Source organism: Platichthys flesus, chromosome 10 (genome assembly GCF_949316205.1).
Source record: "Platichthys flesus chromosome 10, fPlaFle2.1, whole genome shotgun sequence".
NCBI classification, from domain to species: domain Eukaryota; kingdom Metazoa; phylum Chordata; class Actinopteri; order Pleuronectiformes; family Pleuronectidae; genus Platichthys; species Platichthys flesus.
Window position 1 is genome coordinate 1,583,190 of NC_084954.1, and position 27,818 is coordinate 1,611,007.

A 27,818-nucleotide genomic window follows, 5' to 3' on the forward strand; every position below is an offset into this window, starting at 1 on the left:
GCTGCTGTGAGCAAACCTCTGACCTCTCTCGTTTCTGCTCTGCTCCTCTGAGTTAATGATTGAAGGAGATGGAACACAGAAAAAACAACCCGGAGCCAAAAGGAGCTGGAGAGCACAGCCCGTGTCCACCAGCAGGATGCATGCTCTCAATAAAAAACCTCAGCAAATCAAAATGAGGAAGATGAAAGAAAAACTCACTGACGGATTCATACAGAAATCTCCACATGTGGTTAAATACAATGTTATTATGTGTGAGTCCTGATGCTTCTGGGTCGTGAGCTGCAGGATGGAGGAGGGGGGGGGGGGAACCGTCCTGTGACAATCAAGATTAGAAAAACCTGCATCTACTGTTTTCTGTTTGTTGTTGTTTCCTTTCTGAGCAGGGCCGTGTGTTAACCCTTCATGTCACGGGGCCACCATCCTGCAGGCACCTGCTGATCACCTGTTTCCACCTCTGACGTGTGTATGTGTGTGTCTGGGTGTGGGTGTGTGTGTGTGAGTGTTTGTACAGTTTGATTAAGCACAGGGCATGAAAGGCAATGGAATATAAATATTGATCTCGAGGCCTTTCCACAGGAAGCTACAGGAACCGTATCACTTGAGTCTATATTCGATTCTGTATGAAACATGATAGAAATCAGATCATTTCCGTGGCCACCTGCTGATCACCTGCTTCCACCACTCGAGAGCTGTTGTTCGACTTTGTTCACCTGGTCCGGAAAGTGAAGCCTATGCAGAAGTGCCTGTATTCTCTCTCAGACCAGCAGGGGGCGACTCCACTGATAGTTTCTATAGAAGTCTATGAGAACATGACGATGTTTGTTTATGTTTTATGATCATTTAGAGTCAAACAGACCATAAAGCACCGGATGTACTGGGGGTTGGATACCACAGTGTGATTGACAGCTAGTACCGTACAATGGGTGCAGTTGAGTGTGCAGTGTCCCTGAGCTGTCAGTCAGGCTCCACCCCCAACCCCCCTCCCCCCCAAGCTCCTCCAAATATAGTTAGTTCTGGTTTAAAAAAAACAAGATGGCGCTGAACAAAGTGCTCACAAACCAACAAGAAAGAGGAGCAAGACAAAGGCAGATACACACACAGTTGTCGTTGCAGCTTTGACTTTGTTTCAATACAAACATGACAACCCTTGTGTTTGCAAACCTCCACACTTTCCTGTATCTCATTTGACACAGTAGCAGAAGTACAGTGAGTATTCATACACTGTTTGTACAGACACAATAACAAACCCTGGTCATTAACCAACCAAGTACCTCGTTTACCAACTCACCGATAAAAGGCACCGTCATGATTTATAATTTACTGCCATTAGTGTGTGTTTGTGTGGGTGGTGTTGATGTGAATCCACCTTTTCAGTGATGGACGCTTGGATGTGGCTCTATCTGCTCCGTCTCTGCACAGACTGGATTTCCAACTTTGATTCATTAACCTCCTCTCGGTCGTCCTGCCTCATTTCACCTGAGCAGATTTTAAAAACGGGTTTGACGTGTCATGTTATTGTCCTCGGGTCGTGGCTCACCCCTCCACTTCAGTTTGCTAGTTTTTCAAAAAACAACAAGCCAACGCAGATGAAAACATGATCCTCTCTGATCTCACAGCTTGTGACCACGTTGATCATGACGAACACAAACCACGCAGACGGCAGGTTTGATAGAATTCAGTTCGGTTTTTCCTCCGATGATTCATTCATTCAGCTTTTTGGTCCTTTTGAAAAACAGAATACTTGTTTTGATTCATGGATTCTTTCTCTTCCTACTTCAATTATCCTCTGATAATTATATTTGCCATATTGGTCGCTCACACACACACACACACACACACTGCTGCATGATACGAAGAAGGACTATTTCCTTTCCATAAAAAGTGAAGGGAGTACTGTGTGTTCCCTCTCGTGTCCTCTCTTCTCCTTTAGCCTTTGCTCCAGTAGCTCAGAGACCAACGAGAGAGAGAAAGATAAACGTGCCCTCCCCCTCAGACTGGGAAACGTGTGTGTGTGTGTGTGTGTGTGTGTCACGTGTGTGGACAGTGTATCTGCACTGACGTGGGGTTCCTCTGCTTCTGCCGAGTCTAAATTCTTTGCATGCAGGCTGATTCATCCTTTGCCTAAATTTTTTTCCTTAATCACGTCTGAATGTGGCTCGTCGGCCCTCTGTGCTCCGGCTCCTCCGGCAGTAATGACCGACGGGGAGAAGGAGCTGGATTCCCGGCGCTTTCATCCGCCTGCTGCCTATTACTGCAGTAATTGAGTGAATATTCAGCTGCCTTTGCTCAGAGGTGGAGCACAGGTTAGGTCAAGAGGGCTGATGGATTATTAGCATCAATACAGATCCGTCCTCTGAACGAACCGAGCAGAACTCGGGTCTCGAGAAAACCAAAGGTTTCATCTCGGTGGAGCTGATCATTCAGGCGTCTCAGGTTTATTTGGAAATGAAATAGAAAGGCGAGATTTAAAGGATATAAGAGTTTTATTTAAACTCTTTGGAATCGTATCGATGCAGTGAAGGATTCGTTAACAAGAGAAAACAGAATTTAAACTGAAATCAAACAACGGAAACACAGAAGGAGAGATTCTGTGATGCAGGAGCTCCTCGAGATCCCTCTGCCAAATTCTGTGGAAATCCGTCCAGTAGTTTATGTGAAATCCTGATGACGTGGGTGAAACACAACTTATGTTTGTGAGCAGGGAAACAAAAAAACTGAAGCGATAAACACAAATTCAATCAGACGGACACAAATCCACCAAGAACAAAGTCAACCACCTTCGTTTTCATGATGGAAATGATGGTGGAGAACAAACCAGAGCTATTAGGAGTGAATATATGATAAATGTGACTTCAAATGAACTTTCATCTTTCTGTCAGTGGACATTTCTAGGTTTCTGCAGAGATGTTTGGGTGTTTGAATTGGTCAAGGATATTTACCGTGACTTGTCCCTGAGCCCGTCCTGTGTTGCCTTGTGCTCCGGGTCAGTCTCAGGTCCTGACCGCTCTGGACCAGGTTTACATTTGGGATATATCTGCACTTTGGTCAGGTTTGAGGGAAAAGTTCTGCGGACCTAAAACAACACAACTGCACGATCCTCCCCGGTGGTTTCTTAGTTTGGGCTCCAGGCTTAAAGTCGTAGTTGTTCCAAACTTCTAACGATAAAGAGCTGATTGTCACTGAACGAAGTTCAAACCTCCTCCAAGAACCCACCGTCCCCTTGAATTCAATCAAGCTGCAAAGGTTCATACATGTCAGTCTTCTTAATGTTTCTGTTTCATTATTTTAATTATTCTCCAGGAAATGGGTGAAAATGTCAAAAAACGATTTTCTTGGATCCGCCTTCTGATAACATTGGAAATTGTACAGATGAATCTTTCCTAAGCATGTCCAGTAAATTTGAATTATTACCACAGATTCAAGAGAAACAGAAGATTCCCTGAGGTAACTTTCAGTGGCCCAGCTGTGGGCAGGGAATGCCGGAAGTGGGGGCTCTGCAGCACCACCTACTGACCCAGTGGCTGTTACTGCAAGACAAAAAGTTCCGCAAACTTCTATGTTATAAAACTGATAAACACTGGTATACAATTCAAATCCTTACCTATAATATTGATATAAGGCTGTGAAATGTCGGAGGTGGTTTTAATCCTATTGCTCAGTGGCCAAATAAAAGATCTGCAGCTTTAAAACTACTTTCGTAGGTATTAAGTGGTTTAAGAGTCGGCTCACAGCTTTGTGTATCTTGTATAAAACACTAGAGGTTTTCCTGAACCTCCTCAAACTAGTCTCTGCTTGTCCCTAAGTGGTCCTCAATGAGAACATCTGTAGATCCAGTGCAATGCTGTAAAACAATCCAGGATTACATCACCTCCTCCCCTCGGAGCTGCTCCCTAACAAAGTGTCTTTGAGCGTTCGCCAGCTTTTAATTGTGCAGCGGATCCTCGGAGTGGTGCGGTGTGGGAGTGAGGAGGAGGAAGAGGAGGAGGAGGAGGAGCAGGAGAGGTTACCTTGGACTCTTGAACCTCCTCCTGTGGAAATCCTTCCCCTGTCTGGGAAATGTAAGGCTTTTTCTGAATTCCCTGGCAGGACACCGGCTGCTCTCGGCCCTTGACCACGAGACACCGAGCCCCTGACGGACATTTTTCACCAGAACCTCCCTGATCATGAAAGATTTGGGCTTCGTGACAGAAAATGACGTTTCTACACTTCAGTCGGCGCAGATTTTATATTAAATTCCTTCGTTACAGTACATGATGACTTTTTTTCAATGCCAAGGCCACAAAGTCTGGACTGAAAACACAAACCTGGGAATATTCTGTGTTTCTGTTGCCAACACATTTCATGAAAAGACCAAAAACAACAAGGAACATCCGACTGAGTGTGTGAATCCAAAACCTGATGTTTCTGAGCCACACACACACATACACACATACACACATACACACATACACACATATAGACACACAACCACAAACACAGTTCAGTATATTTTGAGTGAGATGCTGGAAATATTAACGTCCTCGGCTGAAAATTGTTCCCATAAATAAAGATGGACGACATGACAGACCAAAGCATCTTGATCGCCCCCTGGTGGCTGGCTGCAGTGAAGCTCATGAGCCCCTCCTCCTCCATGTGAGTGGACGGGACATGGACCAAACTAATGACTCAAAGTAGACTTCAAAACGATTTGAATCAAAGAAGATTTGTTCTTGTCTCACTGATGTTTGAAACGTTTCTGATCAGTTTGGATTTAATTTGTTATTTGATGATATAAAAAAGGGGTTGAAACATCATGATTGACAGCTGAGACTGACTGGTGATTGGTCGATGTATCGGTGGGACCTCGTGGTTCCATCCCCGTTATCACAAAGATATTTTGTCTTCCTTTCTGGATAGTGAGAGGATTTGGAGATGTGTCGTCCATCTTTAATTATCGTCTATGGTCGAAACCCAGCTTCAGTTTGAGTTCCTCTGCCCTCAATAGAATAAAAGAGAAATATAAAGTATATAGTTGTTGACAACAGGAAACCTATTCAGACATATTTGAGGAGCAGCTTTCGGGACACATTGCATCATCTGTTGTGAAGACGAGCTGCTTTAACTGGCTCCATTAAGAGTTCTTACACATGCACTCTGTTCCCTGGTAGGACATCTTGTTCCCTCGGCCTCAGCTTCAGAACAAGCTTCTCACCCTTTTCTTCAGCCACACGCAGACAGATTTATTACCACGTAGAGGCAAATTATAATTTTCATCTCTTCCAGGCGTTTTTTATAATTTGTGTCGCACAGCAACCAGGAGGATAGTGAGGCTCGTTGACCTCCAGCTCTGCTGCACTGGTGACACTGGGAGCGAAGCTTTGTCTCTGATGGTAAAGTTCGGAGCCTTTTCAACAGAAGTGAAACACACAACAACTCCGATTAGTTGATTTATGTCACAGCTGAAAATCACATCTTGAAATCCCCGAAGTGATGAACTGCAGCTTTTCCAAACATCTGGACCGGTTTTCATACACAACACATGTTTTCTCTGTTTCACACAGTTTATTTAGGAGAATATTCATCTTTACATGCAATGAAGCTCTGTTGTTGTTATTTACAGGAAATTTATTTTAACATACAATCTATAAATTCATGAATCAATGAATGTATGTTGTAGTTTAACAAAGACGGTAGTCTTTAGGTTATTATACAAAGTTTTCGAAGATCATGATGAAACAGTGAAGGTTTTTAAATGGAGCAAAACTGCAACACCAGCAAGTTTTCTACATGTGGCCAATCACCTTCTAATTCTTTGTGTGTGTGTGTGTTGGGGGGGGGGGGGGGTCTTTCGATGAGGACCTTGAGTGTTAATTTACGGTTGAGTGTTCAAAGCTTCCAGGAACATAGAGTAACACACACTGCGCTGTAATTGTCTGAAGGTCCATTAGACGAAATATTATCATGCCAGCCTTGAGCTTTGGAGTGGCGTCCTCCTCCAGCGAGTGGAGCCGGAGGATCCAGACATGAAAACAGGCTTTGATCATTCAAACGTGACGCCGCTCACAGGATTATGATTGTTCGACCGGAATGTGGATATGTACATTTCGAGAACTATGGAGTATCTGCAAATAACGACAGAGTATTCACGTCATTTTGAAGAAATAAAACTTATTGTGACGAGAAACAAGTTGTAAAAAATGTCATTTCTGAGAATAAAATCCTATATTTTACAATCAATTTGTCTTTAAACTCGTAATGTGACCAGTTTCTTATCAGTTACGACTTTGTTCTTGACGTTAAGCTCAGTTGAGAAACTGTGTTGGTAATTTCACATGATCCTTTTCAGCCGGTGGTTTGTTCAGTTGCTGTAGAATCGAAAATGTCTCACTTTGCAGTGATGGTTTTAAACTAAACTCTTGACCTTGGAACCATCAGCTGTCAAAAACGTCCTTTGGCAAATGGACAGTTCAGTTTTCATTTCATCGTTTCCTTTATCGTAGTATTTTCGCAAAAATCAACAACCTAGTTTTGCTGACATCTTGTGGCAGCATCAGGAACACCGTGAATTGAAAATGTATAGTGATGACGACACAGTTTAGAACCGTTGTCTGTCGGCAGAGAAGCATTTGAAATCAGGTCGTGTTGAGCCGTTTATTCTTTTTCACAGATTTACACCAAACTTCACAGGAGTTTCCAGCCTCGTATTTCTTCAAGCCCTTTCTGTTCCTGTCAGTGATCGTTTTCTGGAAAATAAAAACACAGCAGGACTACGGGCTGGAGGCCACTGATGCTCCTCTAAACCAATGAGATCACTCCTTCCTCTGTCTGCAGCTCCGCCTTGAGGAAATGCCTGCAGAGCCGAGAACTCAGATCTGATAAATGTCTTGTTCAAACTGCTCATAAACATCAGTCACACTTTACTATCAGATCCCTCGGCCAATGCAGAAATCTGAGCCAGTGACTTTATAATGAAAAGACCAGAGAGGAGTTCCAGTCCCAGACAGAAAAAGGGCAAGAAACTCAATCAGGCTGTAAATAAACTCAGTGTTGGGCCAGATATCACAAATCACTTTCTTCGGAGGTTAAATCAAAAGAGGCTGAACCTCAAGGTTTGAAATAATCTCTTATTTCACAGGAAATAACTGGAGATAAAACACAGTGCTGAAAGTTCGGGGAATCATTTTACCTTTTTTGTGTCTGACCTGGAGTTTTGTTTCAAACCAGTTTGAATGTTTCCTGACTGGTCTGAAATCTTTGATTTGTCCAGGGGAATGTTTATATGATGTATCATATATACAATATATGCATAATGTATATTTAATTTAAATTATTTATGAAGTAATATATACTTTTAGTAGCAAGTAAAACGTGAGGCTGTGTTTGAACAGTTCCAGGTTAACAGAGTAGGAACGTGACACATCTGATTCGTACAGAGACGGGGAATTAATTGTTTTAAAAGATTCTCAACAGCTGAATTGAGTGAAAAAGTTTTACCATCCAAAACTAAAACTAATGAGAACTAAATCTTTGTGTTTGTCCATCACGCTTCACGACAACGTTTCAAAGACTCTTTGTTCAGCTCACGTGTGAAGAGCCACTTCAGACATTTAGACTCTTCACACTGTTTTTCTAAATTTGCAAGAACACCGAACAAACGCCTAAAGAAAATGTGTTTTTCTCTTTTCCTACAGAAAATCCTTACATTCTCTATCAAAGATCCTTTTCCCAGTCCGACGCTGTAACTTTTCTTATTTCTGATCTCCAGCGGTTGAGTCGTGAACTTTTGAGGATTTTCCGAGCAGCTTATCCGCCTCATCTCCACAGATAAACTCTGCTCACCATTTAGTCTCATTAATTCCGGGACTGATACAGTAAACACAGTTTTATTACAGCGCCGAGCTGGAACCCGAGTCGAGTGTTTGCTCACTTTTAATCAACGCTCTCCTAAAATCCTGAGGGCTTTACAGCAGAAACAGAGAGAGGCTGAATATTCATGCAAAGCAAATCACACGTCTCCTCCTCGGAGATCTAATACCCTTCATTTGCCCGAGGCTTTAACGCCGAACCCACTGTCACTAAGGTAGAGTTTCCCTTTCTTAATCTATCAGTGGTTTTATGAGACATATCAGTTTTTTTGTTCTCTTTCCTTCCCAAATAACTGTCTTCACTCTGAGCCGACAGACTCCTTAATGCAGCAGGCTTCTCGCTGCCTCACGGACGCAATGACACTATTCAGCTCTGACCTTTTTTTCTCAGTTGGCACCGCACTATCTCCCACAATGGAACAGGAGGAGGTTAATGTAAGTTTGGCGCTGGGAAAAGTATATTCGGGAAGGTTCTTTGGAACTCGCCTCGCTCCTCACTCGCTATCTTCTTTTCTCCGACTCCCTCCTCATTGTTCGCTCGTTGCACAAAGGCGCCTTTCAGCGTCCAGATGTGATGGAAATTGAAATCCAGAGTAAGACCAGGGAAAAGTGTGTGTATCACAAAGGAGGAGGCCATTCAATCAGGGAAAAGACGGGAATGAGACGACACCAGACGAGTCGTGGGTTCGTGTCCCGTTTCGTGAGAAGCAAACGTGACAAGTACGAACTTGTATATTGTAATAATCTTTATATATGTTCAAACACAGGCGCTATTCATGCCGGTCGAGAGAAACTCATTTTCACTGTAGGATGCTACTGACAGTGGTCAGAAGAAGAACTACCGCGCTGATTGTTCGTTCGATGGCAACACGTCCACTAGAGGGCAGCGCAGAGTCCAGGGTTTCTAACGGCAGCAAACATGGCGACCGCCGTGGACGTTGTGATAATTTTCCTCTTAAGACTCAAAAGTGTCTTTTTTCACTGTTCATCGTGTCTTACAGTCGTCTCGCTTAAACTATTGGCTACACTGTCCCCCCCCCCCGTGAATGAATCAAAAAGGCAATAGAATAAAAATAAATAAATAAATGCAGAGTATGTCCATTACATACACATTTCACTGTGGTGGTTTGTAAATAAATTGTATAAAGTAAAGGGCAGTTGCAACAGGATGATAGTTACCAGAAAGTAGAAAAGCCTTTTGCTCAAAGTGTCGCATGAACAGATGCTGAGAATTTGTCATTTTAATTTCCCTTTTTGTATTTTGCACATGAAAAACGTCTAAAATGAAATTACTTTCATGGCAGCTTCTCTTAAGAAAAGACTGATGACGTTCAATTGAAACAAATTGAGGAGAATCTGGACAGACGGAGGGAACCTGACACATTGATGAGACCTCAGACTGGATGCTGTGTTTTTCCCAGTAAACGATGAACATGAAGTAGAATCATTTCCTCCTCTTCATCGACACACAGAACCGGACGTCTCCTCATCCGTGAGCGAGAGTGGGGGACTGGCTGTGCTCGAGAGACACAACACGCCGCATTCGCACAATCGCCCTCGGAGCTTCCAAGAATTTCTTTAATGGTTTCTGTAAATATTGACCTGATGATTTCCTCTGAATTATTTACAGCTGCGAGTGACTGAGGAACAAACGATCCATCACAAAAACACTGTTGTGATTGTTAACTCAATTACTGGAATTATCGCAGAGAGCAGTTCAGTTCCTCCACGTGTTTCTGACAGGTTACATATTAATAGGAATCATCGTGACCTTTGACCCCCAACCACTCAAATCTAATCAGCTAATTAACGTGACGGACGCAGGAAGGGAAACATTTGCACGCTCCAAAATGCATGTGCTCAGCCATTCACTGCTGTTTGCAGTCCTAGAAATGTTCATTTATTTTGGTTTAACTATCAGAGTTTGATTAATTTAATTATTGAATATTTCTACTTCACTGTCTTAGTACTTTTACTTGTAATGGAATATTACTTTACTGTCTCTGTACTTTTACCTCAGTGAATGATCTGAATTCTTCTTCCACCAATGGTTAAGTTTATTTTGTTGCTTATACTTTACTACATGTTTAACAAGTACTTGTAACTAGTGATGGCGAGATGAAGCTTCATGAAGCTTTGAAGCTTTCCATCCAATTGGTTCGCTCATGGGCCGAGCTTCATGGCGCTTCATTTGCTCTACTGCGCCATCAAGTGGACATTAAATGTAATGTAATTATAATGAAACCATGGCTTTGGTGTGTGAAGCTTTGAATTGAATAAACGAATTAATGATGTTTGTGATGCCAATACACGTACACGTACAAAATGGATAACAGTTAATTCATTTTTATTTAAAAACAACAGCTTCTCAACAGTGCTGGGTTTCAGGCGGTTTAAGTTTTTAGAAAATTTCGCCTGCTTTAGAAACGATCATTTCACAGCGCACAGATGATGCTGGGGTACAAAGAAAAGATACCGCAAGATTGTACAAGTTAGGAAATCAATTCCTTTTCTCCCTCCAATACTCAGCATATATTGCAAGCAAACGCACAATAAAGTCCCAAGACAAGTAGTGTGGGGGGGAATCGATTGCGTTTCGCGGCCCCTTTTATTTTGAATCGCACACCAAACCCGCGAACCCTTTCCTGAATCAGTGACGTGCTCGGCCGGCTCGCGAGGCTTCGAACGTCATCACATACGTCATCAACTCTAGCCTCGATACGCGCTTCATAAAAATCATCCTCGATTACTCGACACACGCTTCGAAGCCTCGACACGGGAGGACACATCACTACTTGTAACAGAGTATTTCTACTGTGCAGTATTAGTACTCTCGTTTCCTCTTCGTCCTCCAGTCCAGCAGGGGGCGCTGCTGGCTCGAAGCTCGGAGTCTCTGTTTCCTTTCGCTGGCTGTCTGTGTCCGCTCAGAGACTCCGAGAGGAGGAACATGTCCTCCGTGCAGCTGCTGCGGGTGTTGGTACATGAGCGGATCAACGCTGCCGCTGAAGACTTCCTGCTGCAGGTGGAGGAAGGAGGAGGAAAGGCTCGAGTCCCGGAGCTGAGAGCGATGCTCACCGAGCGGCTCGCGGCTGCGGGGGAGCAGATCCTCGCGGGGCTGGAGGAAACCTTGTTAGAGTCCGAGGAGCGAGTGGAGCGGACAGAGCGGTCCCAGCGGGAGGTCTGCCGCCAGAGGAGGCTGCTCGATGCCGCGATGCAGCCCGTAGTCCGGCTGCACAGAGCAGGTCAGTCCCGCTAGCCGCTGCGAAGCCACTTAGCTTAGCACGTAGCTTAGCCTCAGCTAGCAGTCCCTCGACCTGTCACGTGCAACCGGGAGCCCAGGGCGGTGGGTGACGGTCCGGAGGGGGCACAGTGCTACCCTTAAAGAGCCCACGATTAAAGAGCCACCAGCTCACGGTTCAAACTGATTCTCCAGGGACCACAGTCAGCTGCATCCCTTTTTGGAGGAAACCTGGTCTTGTTAGGAGAGACGCGTTCAGGACACTTGGGATGGAGCAGCTCTCTTATCTAGGAGCCAGTCTATCACATGACAACCCAGAGTTGGGACCAGGAAGCAGAGCTGCAGTGCTACACACTTCTCTGCGCTCACTCTGGATCAGTCACACAACCCCATAGAGATTGTGTCTGTGTACCGCCCGATTAAATTATTAAATTAAACAATAACAGGGCGAGAATTAAACACAAAATACAAATTAACACAACCTCTGCAACAACTCAGGAAAATAATACTTTAAAAAGTGTTTTTGTAAACATTAGATCGCTGTCTTCAAAGGCTATTTTAGTTAATGAACTAGTGTCGGATTAAAACATAGATTTATTGTCCCTCACTGAGACGTGGATCCAGATGAATATGTCTAAATGAATCTACTCCCCCCTCCAGCATATAAATTCACACGTTCCCAGAGAATTCGGCCGAGGAGGTGAAGTTGCTGCTATTTTTAACTCCAGTCTATCAAATAATCCTAATCCTAAACTCGGCTACAACTCATTTGAATGTCTTATTATATTTACCATGCTCCTTAGGTTCATAGTGATTTATCAAACATAGTCCTAAAGACCGATACAATTATTATTGTGGGTGACTTTAATATTCAGGTTGACAGTAGTAAAGATAGCCTTAGCGTAGGGTTGTGCAATTCATCGAATTTGAATCATGATTTCGATTTTTTCGGTCAGACGATCTCCAAACTAATATAATCGAGTTGAAAGATTTTCTGAAATTGAATGTCCTTCAGAATTCAGTCCTTCTCCCATAGCATTCAACGCGGCCCTGCTGACTGGCACTCGTTCTCAAGTAGGGTTGGGTACCGAGAGCCGGTTCCAATACAACCGGTACCTACCCGGACTGAAATGCAACTCAGATTTCTGTGCTTCATTTCGGTGCCTGAGCCAATTGAGTCCATTCCAAAGCGCGCAGCGGCTTGGCTGTTCACACCGGACACGCATTTCTCCGCGCCAGTGAGCCGCTTATTGTTGTATGTAACCCGCTCAATGTAGTTGTTCGAGGGTAAAGGAACACCTACATGTGTGCTTGTAGTGGGGGGGCAGATGGGGACATTTAATAACGAGAGGAAATTTCAAAGTTCTCATTTACAAAGTGAAGAGAAATAAGGAATAAATGCATCATGTTTTTAAACTCAAAATTAATCGTTTGAATAATCGTGATTTCAATATTTGTTTTATACTGCTTCCTTTACGATCTGGGTCGTGTCGTTGCGTTTTCATTTATCCTGAATGTGAGAAGGGCCGGTCTCGCTTTGGTTCAATTTCAAGTATTTATTAAGAAGTAATGAAAAGGTATGAAAAGTTAATGCAAAGCAATGGGCACCCAAAGCACAGCCCCGGCCCTCTAGCGGCACCAGACAGTCACAAGTCGCACTACACGGACGGCGGTTATTATATATTATAACAGAGGTTATAACAGAATTGGTCAATCACGAGGGGAAGGCTTCCTCGGTTCTTCCTCGATGGTGCACAGGCGTAGTACCTCCCTCTTGGTACTGGAATAAGGATATGACGAGCAGCGATGTGACGCACACACATTCTAAACGAACTTCAAGATTAACACAAAGCAGCAACGGTTATTATAAGTCACTATGTGAGAGTCTTATATCTTTATCTAGGCTATATAGATATGTCTGGTCTAAACTGCTCCTGCCACCACCCTCCTGCCTTATTGTTTAGAGTACAGTTCCATAAACATCTTCACAGACACACACACACACACAGAGAAGCTAAAATTAAAAATACCAACAGTCGTAACACCAGCTGTAAACAACCTCAACATCTCTACTTCCTGAATGTGATCATTCAAAAATCACAACAGTCGACATTAAACGACACAACACAAGTTTTTCAAAACACTTCAGCAGACTCTGAAATGATAAACGTGTGTATTTGTGTTTCAGTGTGTCCTGCAGACGTCCAGCAACTGATGGTGATTAAAGAAGAGGTTCCCCCTGAGCCGCAGCACTGGAGCCCCCTTGTGGACCAGGAGGACCCAGAGCCCCCCCACATTAAAGAGGAGCAGGAGGAACCGTGGACCAATCAGGATGGACAGCAGCTTCAAGGACTGGAGGAGGCTGACGTCAAGTTCACATTGACTCCTGTCGCTGTGAAGAGTGAAGAAGATGAAGAGAAACTTAAATCGTCAAAGCTTCATCCGAGTGAGACGAAGGAGAACAGAGCGGACTGTGGAGGACCAGAACCAGCCAGGAACTCAGGTCCTGATGGACGTTTACAACCAGGTCCTGAGGACAAGACTGAAGACTCTTCTGAGACTGAAGTCAGTGAGGATGATTGGATTGAGCCTCTAAGTGATATGGATTGTAAGACAGAAAAAAAAATGTTTTGTTGCTCTGAGTGTGGTAAAAGATTTAACCATAGGGGCAGTCTAAATGCACATATGAGGGTTCATACAGGAGAGAAACCGTTTAGTTGCTCTGAGTGTGGTAAACGATTTCACCAGAGGGGTGATCTAAATAGACATGAGAGGAGTCATACAGGAGAGAAACCGTTCAGTTGCTCTGAGTGTGGTGAAAGATTTAACCAAAGGGGCAATCTGAATAGACATAAGAGGCTTCATACAGGAGAGAAACCGTTTAGTTGCTCTGAGTGTGATAAACGATTTAGCCATAGTTGCCATCTAAATACACATATGAGGATTCATACAGGAGAGAAACCGTTTAGTTGCTCTGAGTGTGGTAAAAGATTTAACCAAAGGGGTGATCTAAATATACATAAGAGGAGTCATACAGGAGAGAAACCGTTTAGTTGCTCTGAGTGTGGTAAAAGATTTACCCGTAGGAGCCATCTAAATACACATATTAGGAGTCATACTGGAGAGAAACCATTTAGTTGCTCCAAGTGTGGTAAAAGATTTAACCAATGGGGCCATCTAAGTGACCATATGAGGATTCATACAGGAGAGAAACAGTTAAGTTGATCTGAGTGTGGTTAAAGATGTAAGATTCAGTCCTATTGTACGAGACATGTAATCAATCAATCAAATTTCATTTGTATATCATAGGGCTTTAACATGGTGTGACATCCAATGTCCTTAACCCTCAGCAAGAGTGAGGAAAAACTACTAAAAACCCTTTTACATGGTCAAAATACGTAGAAACCTCAGAGAGAGCCACATGTGACGGATCCCTCTCCCAGGATGGACAGAAGTGCAATAGATGCCACGTGTAGGAAAACATCAAGATTAAAGTTTTATGCAACATTGAAGAGGGTAAATATCTTGAAGAATAACTTCAATGAGCTGTGTCGAGCAGTCCAGCTGCAACCATGGTCTATGATCAGCAACCAGCAGGATCATGATCCACCATCCAGGTCAGATGCCAATTTAGTCCACAGTCCTTGTCCACTGCCGCTTATTAGGATCTATCATGAGCCGCCGACCTCGGTCCAGGTCCACCACACGCATTTGATGCCAACGCGACACAGGATCCGCCATTACCACTTTTATCAACCCACACGATATAGAATCCGCCATACTGGATCCACCATTGCGACCTCTGATTCACGATCCTCAAATCGTAATCCAGTACGGCCACAGAGGCCCTGGATCTGCAGGCGATTAAAGCAAAGGGAGTCCGGGGAAGGGGGGTAAGAATGGAGAAGAGGAAGGAGTAGCTGGAAAGAGAGATTATTCCACAGCAGAGGGGCTTGATGGCTAAAAGCTCTGGCTCCTACTCTACTTTTAGAGAATTTAGGGACGACAAGTAGGCCTGAATTCTGGGAGCGGAGTGCTCTAGTGGGTTGATAAGGTACTAACACCTCTTTAAGGTAAAAAGGCGCTATATTATTAAGGGCCTTGAAGGTGAGGAGGAGAATTTAAATTCTATTCTAGATTTAACTGGAAGCCAGTGTAGCGATGCTAATATTGGAGAAATGTGCTCTCTTCTCTTTGTTCTCGTCAGGACACGTGCTGCAGCATTTTGGACAAGCTGTAGAGTCTTTAACGATTTCCTGCTGGAGCCTGATAATAATGAATTACAATAGTCCAGTCTTGATGTAACTAAGGCGTGGACTAGTTTTTCTGCATCTTTTTGCGAAAGGACATGTCTGATTTTTTAGATATTACACAAGTGGAAAAAGGCCATCCTAGAAATTAGTTTTAAGTGACTATTAAAGGATAAATCAGGATCGAAGATCACTCCCAAGTTCCTGACTGTTTCGTTGGAAGCAAGGGCAATGTCGTCTAGCGCAGCTATATCATTAGATAATGCATCTCTAAGGTGTTTGGGGCCAAGTATTATAACTTCTGTTTTATCCGAGTTTAATAAGAGAAAATTGCGGGTCATCCAGGTTTTTATGTCCTTGAGACATGCTCGAAGTTTAGTTAATTGATAACTTTGTTCAGGTTTTATTGACAAGTATAACTGGGTGTCATCCGCACAGCAGGGGAAATTTACAGAGTGTGTCCTGAGGATTCATAAGGATTCATAAAGGAGAGAAGTGATTCAGTTTCAACCTTTGCAACAAAAGTTTTAGTATGATTTATCAGCAGATACTTATATTATACTTTTCCATAGTTCACTGTTTTAAATAGACTATTAACAGTTTGTTTGTCCCTAGAAAATATAACTCATTGAATAACACGAAAGATTTGTGTTTATATATCTTGTTTCTTCTGATTTCTACCTAATGTATCTATTTTTCAAGTCCTTCATCTCATTTTCATGTTAAAGTGTGGACCTTGCACAGTATGAACATGTGTTCTTAACTAGTTCATATTATTAAATGTTTGTTTTAAAACAATGATTTCTTGTTTTGTGAAATTCAGTGACAGTCTGTGTTCTCCTTTATGTATTGAATGTGTTTCCAAGAATAAAAGTCAGAAAAAAAGATAACGGGGTCGTCGCCCTCCTCTTCTTTTTTTCTGTGCGATTGGAGGCTGCACTGTCTAAAGTTGAATTGGCTCATCACGAGACGAATTAATCAGCTTCTCACAGTCAGACATGTTTGCTTACATTTGATGTGAAGTCAGAACTGGGCAATTTCAGGTCTGAATATCTGACATACGAGTCGTTTGGAACGCAGCATTACACTCCCACACGGACAGCGGAGCAGCGATGAAGGAGGACCCTTGTTGAGATGAATGACGGTAAATGTCAAACGGCAGGATTGTTAAATTCAAAGACAGCTGTGATGTCCCCAATCTCTAAAATTTGAGATTTTTTTTTACATGCTTGTGTTTTTGCTGGGATGTTTTGGCGCCGTCTGTCAATATGTGTGATACTGGACTCAGTAGATCACAGATCTATATAAATAACATAGATCACAGGGCAGTGATTCAAAACAAACATATTTAATCTAATGAACAATTAGCAGGCAAGGATCGACATCACGTGACGGACGCAGGAAGTGAAGCGTTTATCTTTGCCGCAGTGTGCAAAACGCATGCAACTATTCAGTGCTGCTTGCAGTCCTACAAATTGTAGAAATGTAATTTTAATGTTTAATTATGTTTGTTTTCATCTAAATTTGAAGTTGATCTGATGTAAGCCCTGGTACAAGTACCTCAAAGTAAAAATGTGGAATATGGCCAAAATGGCCACTAATTGCAAAATGGCGGCCTTCCTGTTGTGTTTCTCAAAATTACCCTTGAGACTTTTTTGTTTGTCTGTTCATGATAGATCAGTCATTGTGAACACGTTCCAGGGGTCTCATTGTATACGATTTTTTGTTCACAAAAGTTTGAAGTAAGTATTAACTTGGTGCCGTCTAGTGTGTTTTGTTAGGCACAGCTTCAAGAAGAGTGAAGCTCAGCACAGTGTTCCTTTTCAAGTGACTTTGTTTATGAAACAATTTGTTCCCTTAATAGGTAGTTGCAACTCTAGGAGATTGATAATAGTGATGACTTATCTTATTTTCAAGACATCTATAAAAATAAACTGAGCAGTGGTGGTGTCTGCTAAACTGAGGATTATGTACCAGTGGTCACATCAGGTTTGATTATCTTAATTATTTCAATATTTTTCTTTTTCTGGGATTATTAAAAAACGTAAATGCTTCTTTATGATCTCCGAGTCAATGGAAAGCCAATGAGCTGTCTAACTCCACAGCCCCACAGTGCTAATAGGGAGGGGGGGGGGGAAATAAAAAAAAAATCCATTTGAAAATGCATCTTAATAGGAGAAATAAGTAGCTGAATGAATTAATGAATCACTCTCCCTTTTTCCTATTTGCTGTTCAATCTGCTGAGTCATTTAGCTTATCCATTCCACCTCTCCATTCTGTGACACTGGGCCTTGTTATTAGGGGCTTGCACCCCATGGCAATGCATTGCAGGGTGAAGCATATTTCTTTCGTCTTTATTTCGGCGCTTCTCCTCCCACAAATTTTGTCACACAATCACGAGACCTATAAATAAACCCGTTGCATTACATTGAATGGTGTGCTATGTGTTTTGTAAGAAATTCGTCCAACAGTTCGCTCAAAGATCCCGACAAAGCAACCGAAAACGACGATGGGGTATGAGTGTGTATTCAGTGTTAGCGCCACCTACTGGATCAACACTCTCTCTATCTCTCTGGGTCTCGCTCTCTCTTTCTCTCTATCTATCTCTCTATGGGTCTATGTCTCTCTCTCTCTCTCTCTCTCTCTCTCTGGGCCTATGTCTGTCTATTCCTCTTTAATTATCAGTGTGACACTCAAACCTGCTTCATGTGGGTTTTTATAAACTTTTTTAATATCTCTGCAGGTGAATGAAAACTCTATTTAAAAACTCATTGGACTTTTCTCTCATCAAGCTGCTGTTACTGCAAATTCATATTAATGAAGTAATGATTATGTGTGTTTGGTTAAGAGTGTGTGTGTGTGTGTGTGTGTGTGTGTGTGGTTGTGTGTGTGTGGTTAACCGGCACCTGTAACAGGAAAACACGTTGAAAACATACGTTCATGTTTATTTATTTATTTACGAAACACTCTTACAGATACATTACTGAGCATCGTTAACAAGTTACTTCTTCAAAATCCAGAAAATATCATTTGATAATTGTTATTGGTTCTGATATCTCTCACGGCAATAAGATCCATAGAATCACATCCTGTTTGTCTTCAGAGTAAAAGCACAATGTTCCTTTTGTAGTTGCTTACTTTGAGGAAGTGACAGTTCAGTCAAACTGAAAAGTATAATTTCTCAGGATATAAATTCATGAAACTTCGTGGATACTTTACTGTGAAAGTGGACTGAGTTGTCCAGGAGGTTGTTGGTTAAATCCCAAGCTCCTCCCACCTGATGGCTGAAGTGTCCACGGGCAAAACAGTTGAGTTACTGGTCTGGAACATAGACAGAATTCTCCTTCACGTCTTCCTATCAGGGTCAAAGAACAGAGAGATCAATAAGAGGGTTCTCTATTGAGGTTGGTTGTGTTGATGTGATCTCAACACTAGAGGTCAGTGTGTCCCCACACTGGGGATTGTTATTTCTGGTTTTACTGTCGGAGTTTGTTTAAATTTATTATTGAGTATTCCTACTTTACTGTCTTGGTATTTTTACCTCAGTGAATGATCCGAATTCTTCTTCCACAATTGGTAAAGTTTATTTTATTGCTTATACTTTACAACATGTTTTACAAGTACTTGTAACAGAGTATTTCTACTGTGCAGTATTAGTACTTTCGTTTCCTCTTCGTCTTCCAGTCCAACAGGGGGCGCTGCTGGCTCGCAGTCGCTGTTTCCTGCCGCTGACTGTCTTTGTCCCCTCAGAGACTCCGAGAGGAGGAACATGTCCTCCGTGCAGCTGCTGCGGGTGTTGGTACCATTGGTACACGAGCGGATCAACGCTGCCGCTGAAGACTTCCTGCTGCAGGTGGAGGAAGGAGGAGGAAAGGCTCGAGTCCCGGAGCTGAGAGCGATGCTCACCGAGCGGCTCGCGGCTGCGGGGGAGCAGATCCTCGCGGGGCTGGAGGAAACCTTGTTAGAGTCCGAGGAGCGAGTGGAGCGGACAGAGCGGTCCCAGCGGGAGGTCTGCCGCCAGAGGAGGCTGCTCGATGCCGCGATGCAGCCCGTAGTCCGGCTGCACAGAGCAGGTCAGTCCCGGGAGCATGGGGGGGTCCACAACTGTCCATGAGAACATGGACAGTTGTGGAGGGCCGCACCAACAGGCTGAACTCAATTCTACTCATATTCATTTGATAAGCTTCTACTGGTCAGAGTAAATGTTATGATTACGTCATTACATTAAGCGTGCTGCTTCACATCGTCACTTCCTGTTTACCAGTCGCTGGTCGTGGTCGCTCTGTGAACTAGCTCCTCTGCTAACAGCTGTTTCTCTGCATCACTACGGCTACAATCACCGGTCTGTAGTTAAACAGCCACACAGACCAGCCCCTACTCTCTGGTGCTCCGTGACTCTGTGTTCTGTGTGAGCTCAGCCTCGTAGTCCAACAGGCGGAGACAGCAGCGATGTCTTCTCTCTCTCTCTCTCTCCTGCTCCGAGTGTCTCATGTTCACTGACTCCTCCGCCTCCATTAACAGTAGTGCTACATGTAATAAATGCAGTGTGTTGGTAGCGATGGAAGCGAGAGGATCCGCAGCTTAGAAGCTTCGTTAGCTGTAGTTAGCTTAGCCGCCGTGAAGCCACTTAGCTTAGCACGTATCTTAGCCTCAGCTATTAGTCCCTAGACCGGTCACGTGCAGCCGGGAGCCCAGGGCGGTGGGTGAAGGTCCGGAGGGGGCACAGTGCTACCCTTAAAGAGCCCACATTTAAAGAGCCACCAGCTCACGGTTCAAACAGATTGTCCAGGGACCACAGTCAGCTGCATCTAGGGTTGCCAACCGTCCCCTGAAAAACGGATTCGTCCTGTATTCAGAAACAATAGCACCCGTCCCGTATTGAGCTGAAAAGGGACCCACTCTTAGCCCTTATTACTGTGAGATTTAAAAATTGGTCAGTAAAATGTCAATGGAAAATGAATAACAGGGTGCTTTATATGACAATTTACCGTAAACTTGTTCCCAGGCAATGTCCTGCTCTGGGATCCAATGGTCGAGGAGGTACTGTTGCTCGCTTTTCTTTTCTCTTTTTTAGAACTGTCAGGAGGCCTCAGCCGAGAAAGGACACAAGAGATGGTTATGGAATCGGGACATCACATTCGTTTATTTTCCTTCACACTTTTCTCTATCGATAGAACCCCTTTCAAAAAAAGAGTCCCAACCACCAACCTGCTTATGACAGGAACTACACAATATAAGACCTCCTGACAGTATAAGAGAACTAACCGCTCGGCTATATTAGTCTTTTGTAGTTCACTGTTATTTATACAGAAGGAGAGTCTGACCATTTTTTGTCGGTGCTACAGTGCCTTGCATAAGTATTCACCCCCCTTGGACTTTTTCCCATTATGTACTGTTACTAACTGGAATTCAAGTAGACGTAAATAAACGTTTTCCCGTTTGATCAACAAAACATGCATAGTACTTTGGAGGTGCAAAATAAATTTTATTGTGACACAAACAATAATGAGAACAAAAAAGTTGACATCTGTTGGGTGCATAAGTATTCACCCCCCTGTGTCAATACTTGGTAGAACCCCCTTTCGCTGCAATTACAGCTGCAAGTCTTTTGGGGTACGTCTCTACCAGCTTTGCACATCTAGAGATGGAAAGGTTTGTCCATTCTTCTTGGCAAAAAAGATGAAGCTCAGTCAGATTGGATGGAGACTGTCTGTGAACCGCAATCTTCAAGTCTTGCCATAGATTCTCTATTGGATTGAGGTCTGGGCTTTGACTGGGCCATTTTAAGACATTAACATTCTTTAATCCAAACCATTCCTTTGTAGCTCTGGCTGTATGTTTAGGGTCATTGTCCTGCTGGAAGATGAACCTCCGCCCCAGTCTCGAGTCTTTTGCAGACTGCATCAGATTTTCTTCAAGGATTTCCCTGTATTTGGCTCCATCCATCTTTCCCTCAGTTCTGACCAGTTTCCCTGTACCTGCTGAAGAGAAGCATCCCCACAGCATGATGCTACCACCACCATGTTTCACTGTTGGGATGGTGTGCTCAGGGTGATGAGCAGTGTTGGGTTTTCGCCACACAAAGCGTTTTGCATTGAGGCCAAAAAGTTCAATTTTGGTCTCATCTGACCAGAGCACCTTCTTCCACATGTTTGCTGTGTCTCCCACATGGCTTCTGGCAAACTCCAAACGGGATTTTTTATGGATCCCTTTCTACAATGGCTTTCTTCTTGCCACTCTTCCATAAAGGCCAGATTTGTGGAGTAGACGACTAATAGTTGTCCTGTGGACAGATTCTCCCACCTCAGCTCTAAACTCTTCAGTTTGGGTGGACGGCCTCCTCTTGGTAGGTTTGCGGTTGTGCCATATTCTTTCCATTTTCTTCTGATGGATTTTATGGTGCTCAGAGAGATGTTCAAAGCTCTGGATATTTTTGTATAACCTAACCCTGCTTCATATTTCTCCACAACTTTATCCCTGATAAAGTTGATCGAAGATTGATGTGTAGTTCCTGTTATAAGCAGGTTGGTGTTTAGGACCCTTGCTTTGAAAGGGGTACGATGGAGATAAGTGTGAAGGAAAATAAACGAGTGTGTTGTCCCGATTCCATAACCATCTCTCATGTCCTTTCTCGGCTGAGGCCTCCTGACAGTATAAGAGAACTAACTGCTCGGCTATGTTAGTCTTTTGTAGTTCATTGTTATTTATACAGAAGGAGAGTCTGACCATTTTAATCGGTGCTATGTCTATGGACGCAATACGTCACTTTCAAAATAAAATCATGGGGAAAAAAATTGAGTGTAAAACATGGTCTTTATCTTGTGAAAAACAGGAGATAAAAAAAGTTTGAAAAACAGGATTTGTATCTTTTTTTTCAAGTGAAATCAATACGCTTCCGAAGGTTTCTGTTTAAGAAAGATAGTCTAATCACCCCATTTGCTGTTTTGTTTCTTCTTTTTTTCCTGTTCAATGAGAGAAATCTAGTCTGTTTTGGGCTTGAACAAGTGCACTGAAGTCAGGTTGAATATCTGAGGTGGATATGCGAAGGACAGCTGACAGGTGATCATCAGTGAGAGAGGATCTGTATCTGGATTTGTTAAACTTCATCACAGAAAACATGTGTTCACATATGTAAGTCGATCCAAAGAGAACCAACATCTTCTGAGCATGCCTCTTCATGTATTCAAAGTTCTCCTCTTTGAGAGAAGAATACAGCTCCAGCAGTGATACTGACTTAAAGTGCCCTGCCAGTAGTTTATTAGACTGCAGGTCAATGAGTTCGAGCTGAACATCACTAGGTGCATTATCCACACTGCACTGAACTGTTTTGAAGTCTTGAAATCCTCTTGAAAACTCACCATGCAGTGCCCCTAACATGGATGAGTACCTGAGGAGGTGATCAACTGATGGTGGGGCTTCTTTCAGTGTTGGCATGTGGTTGAGAATGTTACCCTTCAACTGGCTTGAAAGAAAATGCAACTTTCTCATGAAAGCCTTCACCAGGCTCTACATCTCATGTGCAAATAGGCCCATGCCTTGCAGTTTGGTATTTAACTCATTATTAATGCAGTGACATCAACAGCAAATGCAAGATCTGCCATCCAGTCTGCATCTGAGAGTTCTTGGATGTCCTTCCCTTTCTTTTCACAAAACTCGAATCTCTGCTCTCAGGTCCCATGCTCGTTTAAGCACTTTGCTCAGACTGATCCATCCGACAGCTGCGTGGCATCCTATGTCCCCATGTTCAGTCTCATGCTCCTCAAAAAGTGCAACAAACTGTCTGTGATTCAATGCTCTTGCCCTGATAAATTTAGTTCCAACATCAGTAACATGATATGTATAATACAATGCAAAAAAAGCAATTTAATATATGGGTTAATATCCCTCAGTTATCTGGCATCTGCTTCAAAAGTCCGAAATGTTTCCCTGTCAGATTTGGACAATCATCGGTTGTAACACCTGCCAGTTGGTCCCATTTGAGTCCCAGCTTGTCCAAGACAGCAGTTAACTCCGTGAACAAATCACTCCCAGTCGTCGTCACTTTTATTGACTGCATTGCTGCCAGCTCCTCCGTAATCTCAAAGTCTTCCGTCATCCCACCTACAAAGATGTGTAACTGGGCTGTGTGGTGGACATCACAGCTCTCATCCAGAGCCAAGGAGAAAAAGTCAAAATCTACCACTTTCTTTTGCAGCTGAAGCTCGAGATATCCTGCGATGTCCTCGATCCTTCTCGTTAGGGTTCGTCTGGAGAGGGACACTGTTGTGTCAGACCCCAATTCATTTCAAGAGCACATACAAAGCACTCTACACTCCAAACCTGCAGAGGGCGACCACACAAGAGATGGTGGTGGAACCCAAGCCCAACAGGAACTCTTAAAGGGGACCATATTTGCCTGCGCACCCACTGGGAATGCATGGCACAAAATGTTTGGATGCAGTCAGCTAGTCTTAGCACTTGCTCCTGGGAAGAAGGAATGACAACAGCTCCTGATCAATCTGAAAGACGCAACTGGTAGGAAAGAACAACTTTGATGTGGATGGTGCAGTAAGATCCTGCTTCTCCACGACTGTTTTTAATTATTATTATTAATATACATTTATTTATACATATGATTATTATTATTAAATTACAGTTATAAGTTGAATAACCTTAGCATGCTAATTTTGTTGAAAACTTTAGATGGGGTTAATTAATTATGATGATACTTTATGTAACTCAGAGTCGAGGTTAATTGGAATTGTTTGTTAATTCTGAACTTGATTAAGAACTAAGGACCTGGGGTCATTTTGAGAGGAAAATGCTACTGGTTTATTAATTTATTTGAGACTAATGCATGTCTTTTTCTGTTTTCAAAGGTTATCAACCTATTCATTCTATTCGATTCCTTGATTTACTCATGTCCACTGAAAGAATCAAACATCAAGAAAATAAAAAATGGAAGAATAAGAAGAATTGAGTTGTCCTTTGCACCCTTCTATGGTTGATCAAGCAGTTTTTTCAAGTTTGGGCAGAGATGTGGTCACGAAAACACACAGACACGTTCTCAAATGCCTCTTTCTTCTCAGGGCATATTAGTTTAGCAGAGTCCACCAAACACTCCTTGATAAACTCCCCATCAGAGAATGGCTTACCCCTTTAGGCGATTTTGTGGGATATCACAAAGGTGGTCTTGACAGCTCCATCCCTGGATGTGGAGAGCTTGGTCAAAAAAACATTGTTGCTTCTGCAGCTTAGCTAGCAAAGTTTCCGATGTCCGTGCACGTTCTTCATTGGTCAAGTGTCTGTAGGTCTCTCCATCTTTGTCTCGTAATTGCGATTCAAATTGTAATCCTTACGAACAGCGATCTTTTCTCCACAAACTAAGCACACAGCTTTCCCTTGACTTCAGTAAATAAATTCTTAGCAGTCCATGTCTCGTTAAAAACTCTACATTCTGTTTTTTTATCGTGGGCTGACATGTTTTCGGACTAATGGCTAACTTACATCTCTCCTAAACTCTGTTCGCCAACACATCGTGCGATCACGTGCATTCAGCATGTACGTCAGGTAAAAATGATATGTATATATATATATATATATGTGTGTCTGGCCCAAACTGCTCCTGCCCCCAACCTTCTGCTTTATTGTTTAGAGAACAGTTCCATAAATATCTTCACAGACACACACAGAGAAAATACAAATTTAAAATCCCAACAGTCGTAACACCAACTGTAAACGACCTCAACATCTCTGCCTCTTGAATGCGATCATTCAAAAATCACAACAGTCGACATTAAACAACAACACGATTTTTTTCAAAACACTTCAGGAAACTCTGAAATGATAAATGTGTGCATTTGTGTTTCAGTGTGTCATGCAGACGTCCAGCTACTGATGGTGATTAAAGAAGAGGTTCCCCCTGAGCAGCAGCAGTGGAGCCCCCCTGTGGACCAGGAGGACCCAGAGCCCCCCCACATTAAAGAAGAGCAGGAGGAACCGTGGACCACTCAGGATGGACAGCAGCTTATAGGACTAGAGGAGGCTGATATCAAGTTCACATTGACTCCTGTCGCTGTGAAGAGTGAAGAAGATGAGGAGAAACTTAAATCATCAAAGCTTCATCCGAGTGGGAGGAAAGGGAACAGGGCGGACTGTGGAGGACCAGAACCAGCCAGGAACTCAGGTCCTGATGGACGTTTACAACCAGGTCTTGAGGACAAGGCTGAAGACTCTTTTGAGACTGAAGTCAGTGAGGATGATTGGATGGAGACCAGGGAACCTCAGACTGGTTTAAATACAAGAAATAACACAAAGCCTTTAAGTGATATGGGATGTAAGACAGAAAAAAAAACATTTAGTTGCTCTGAGTGTGGTAAAAGATTTAACCATAGGGGCAGTCTAAATGCACATATGAGGGTTCATACAGGAGAGAAACCGTTTAGTTGCTCTGAGTGTGGTAAACGATTTCACCAGAGAGGTGATCTAAATAGACATGAGAGGATTCATACAGGAGAGAAACCGTTTAGTTGCTCTGAGTGCAGTAGGAGATTTAACCTAAGGGGCAATCTAAATACACATATGAGGAGTCATACAGGAGAGAAACCGTTTGGTTGCTCTGATTGTGGTAAAAGATTTAGTGAAAGGGGCCATCTAAATACGCATATGAGGATTCATACAGGAGAGAAACCGTATAGTTGCTCTGAGTGCAGTAGAAGATTTAATAGAAGGGGCAGTCTAAATAGACATAAGAGGAGTCATACAGGAGAGAAACCGTTTAGTTGCTCTGAGTGTGGTAAAAGATTTCGCCAAATGGGCCATTTAAATGCACATATAAGGACTCATACAGGAGAGAAACCATTTAGTTGCTCTGAATGTGGTAAAATATTTAGCCATAGTTGCCATCTAAATACACATAAGAGGAGTCATACAGGAGAGAAACCGTTTAGTTGATCTGAGTGTGGTAAAAGATTTAAGATGCAGTCCTACTGTACAAGACATGAGGATTCATAAAGGAGAGGAGTGATTCAGTTTCAACCTTTGCAATAAAAGGTTAATTAGGATTTATCAGCACATATTCATTTTATACATATTCATAGTTCACTGTTTTAAATAGAATATTAACAGTTTTTATGCCCGTAGAAAATATAATTCATTGACTAACACAAAAGATTTTTGTTTATATATCTTTTTATTTCTACTGATTACTACATAATTTATCTATTTTCATGGTGCTTCATTTGCTCTACTTCGCCATCAAGTGGACATTTAATGTAATGAAGATCGGTATATCAGGGTTCTCGTCGGGGCTCTCGGGGGCACCGTTGAGCCATTTTGCCACGCCCCTAGAAAATTCCTCCAGAATGCGTACATTTTAACCACTTTCTAATTTTCTGATTATTTGGTAAGAATTTGAGCATGTTAAAGCCCTCAAAAAGCCAATTCATTTAACTGAAAAATAATCATAATAATAATTCTTACAATTTCAAAAGGGCCTCACTGTCTGTCAGTGCTCAGGCCCTAATTAAAATGAAACCATGGCTTTGGTGTGTGAAGCTTTGAATTTAATAAATGAATGAATGAGGTTTGTGATGCCAATGAATAAATGATGAACTTATTAATATGGTGTCTGTCTTTGTGATACAATGGTGGGGTCAAAAGGGAAAGTGGTTTTGATGTGAATATGCTTGTGTTACTTGGTTTGTGACTGTGCTTAAGTGTGTGGGGACAAAATGTAACAAGTACAATAGTGATAACTGCTTATTTATTTTGATTAAAAAAAACATAGCCTTTTAACAGTGCTGGGTTTCAGGTGGTTTCTTTGTTTGGAAATAAGGTCGCCTGCTTTAGAAATGCTCCATTCACAGGTCACAGATGAAGCTGGGGTACAAAGCAAAGAGACCGCAAGTTTGTACAAGCTGGGCAATTTCCGGTCAGAATATCTGACATACGAGTCGTGTGGAATGCAGCATTACACTCACACACACAGACAGCAGAGCAGCGATGGAGGAGGACCCTCGTTGACATGAATGACCGGGAATTTAACAGGATTGTTAAATTCGGAGTCAGCTGGCCAAACTGGCCACTAAATGCAAAATAGCGGCCTACCTGTTGTGTTTTTCATAATACCACTTGAGACTTTTTTGTTTGTCTGGTCATGATAGATCGGTCAATGTGAACGCGTTCCAGGGGTCTCGTTGTATTAGATTTTTTTGTTCACAAAAGTTTGAAGTAAATATTTCCTTGACCGTCTATTTTGTTTTGTTATACACAGCTTCAAGAAGAGTAAAGCTCAGCACAGTGTTCCTTTTCCAGTTCCTTTGTTGATGAAAGAATTTGTTCCCTTCATTTGTAGGTGTGTAACAGAGTTAAGAATGTACTGTATTTATTTGAATTTATAATTTGTATTTGTGAATTTTAATTTGTTAACACTACCTGCGGAAATGATGTTACTGTGCACCACCTTTTGCCCAAAGTTCTTACTTCCTGTCGGCCCTTCCTTCCTTC

At 42.6% G+C, this 27,818-nt stretch overlaps 2 protein-coding genes across 2 annotated transcripts; both read left to right on the forward strand.

Moving 5' to 3' along the window:
• Positions 1-10,354: 10,354 nt before the first annotated feature.
• LOC133961788 (zinc finger and SCAN domain-containing protein 2-like) lies at positions 10,355-16,204 on the forward strand. The gene is made up of 2 exons (XM_062397142.1): positions 10,355-11,086; positions 13,271-16,204. Exons 1-2 carry the CDS (start codon positions 10,792-10,794, stop codon positions 14,305-14,307), a joined length of 1,332 nt encoding a protein of 443 aa, XP_062253126.1. The 5' UTR covers positions 10,355-10,791; the 3' UTR covers positions 14,308-16,204.
• Positions 16,205-19,082: 2,878 nt separating this feature from the next.
• On the forward strand, positions 19,083-26,932 carry LOC133961785 (zinc finger and SCAN domain-containing protein 2-like). Its single transcript, XM_062397140.1, has 2 exons — positions 19,083-19,405; positions 25,183-26,932. Exons 1-2 carry the CDS (start codon positions 19,102-19,104, stop codon positions 26,262-26,264), a joined length of 1,386 nt encoding a protein of 461 aa, XP_062253124.1. The 5' UTR covers positions 19,083-19,101; the 3' UTR covers positions 26,265-26,932.
• Positions 26,933-27,818: the final 886 nt, after the last annotated feature.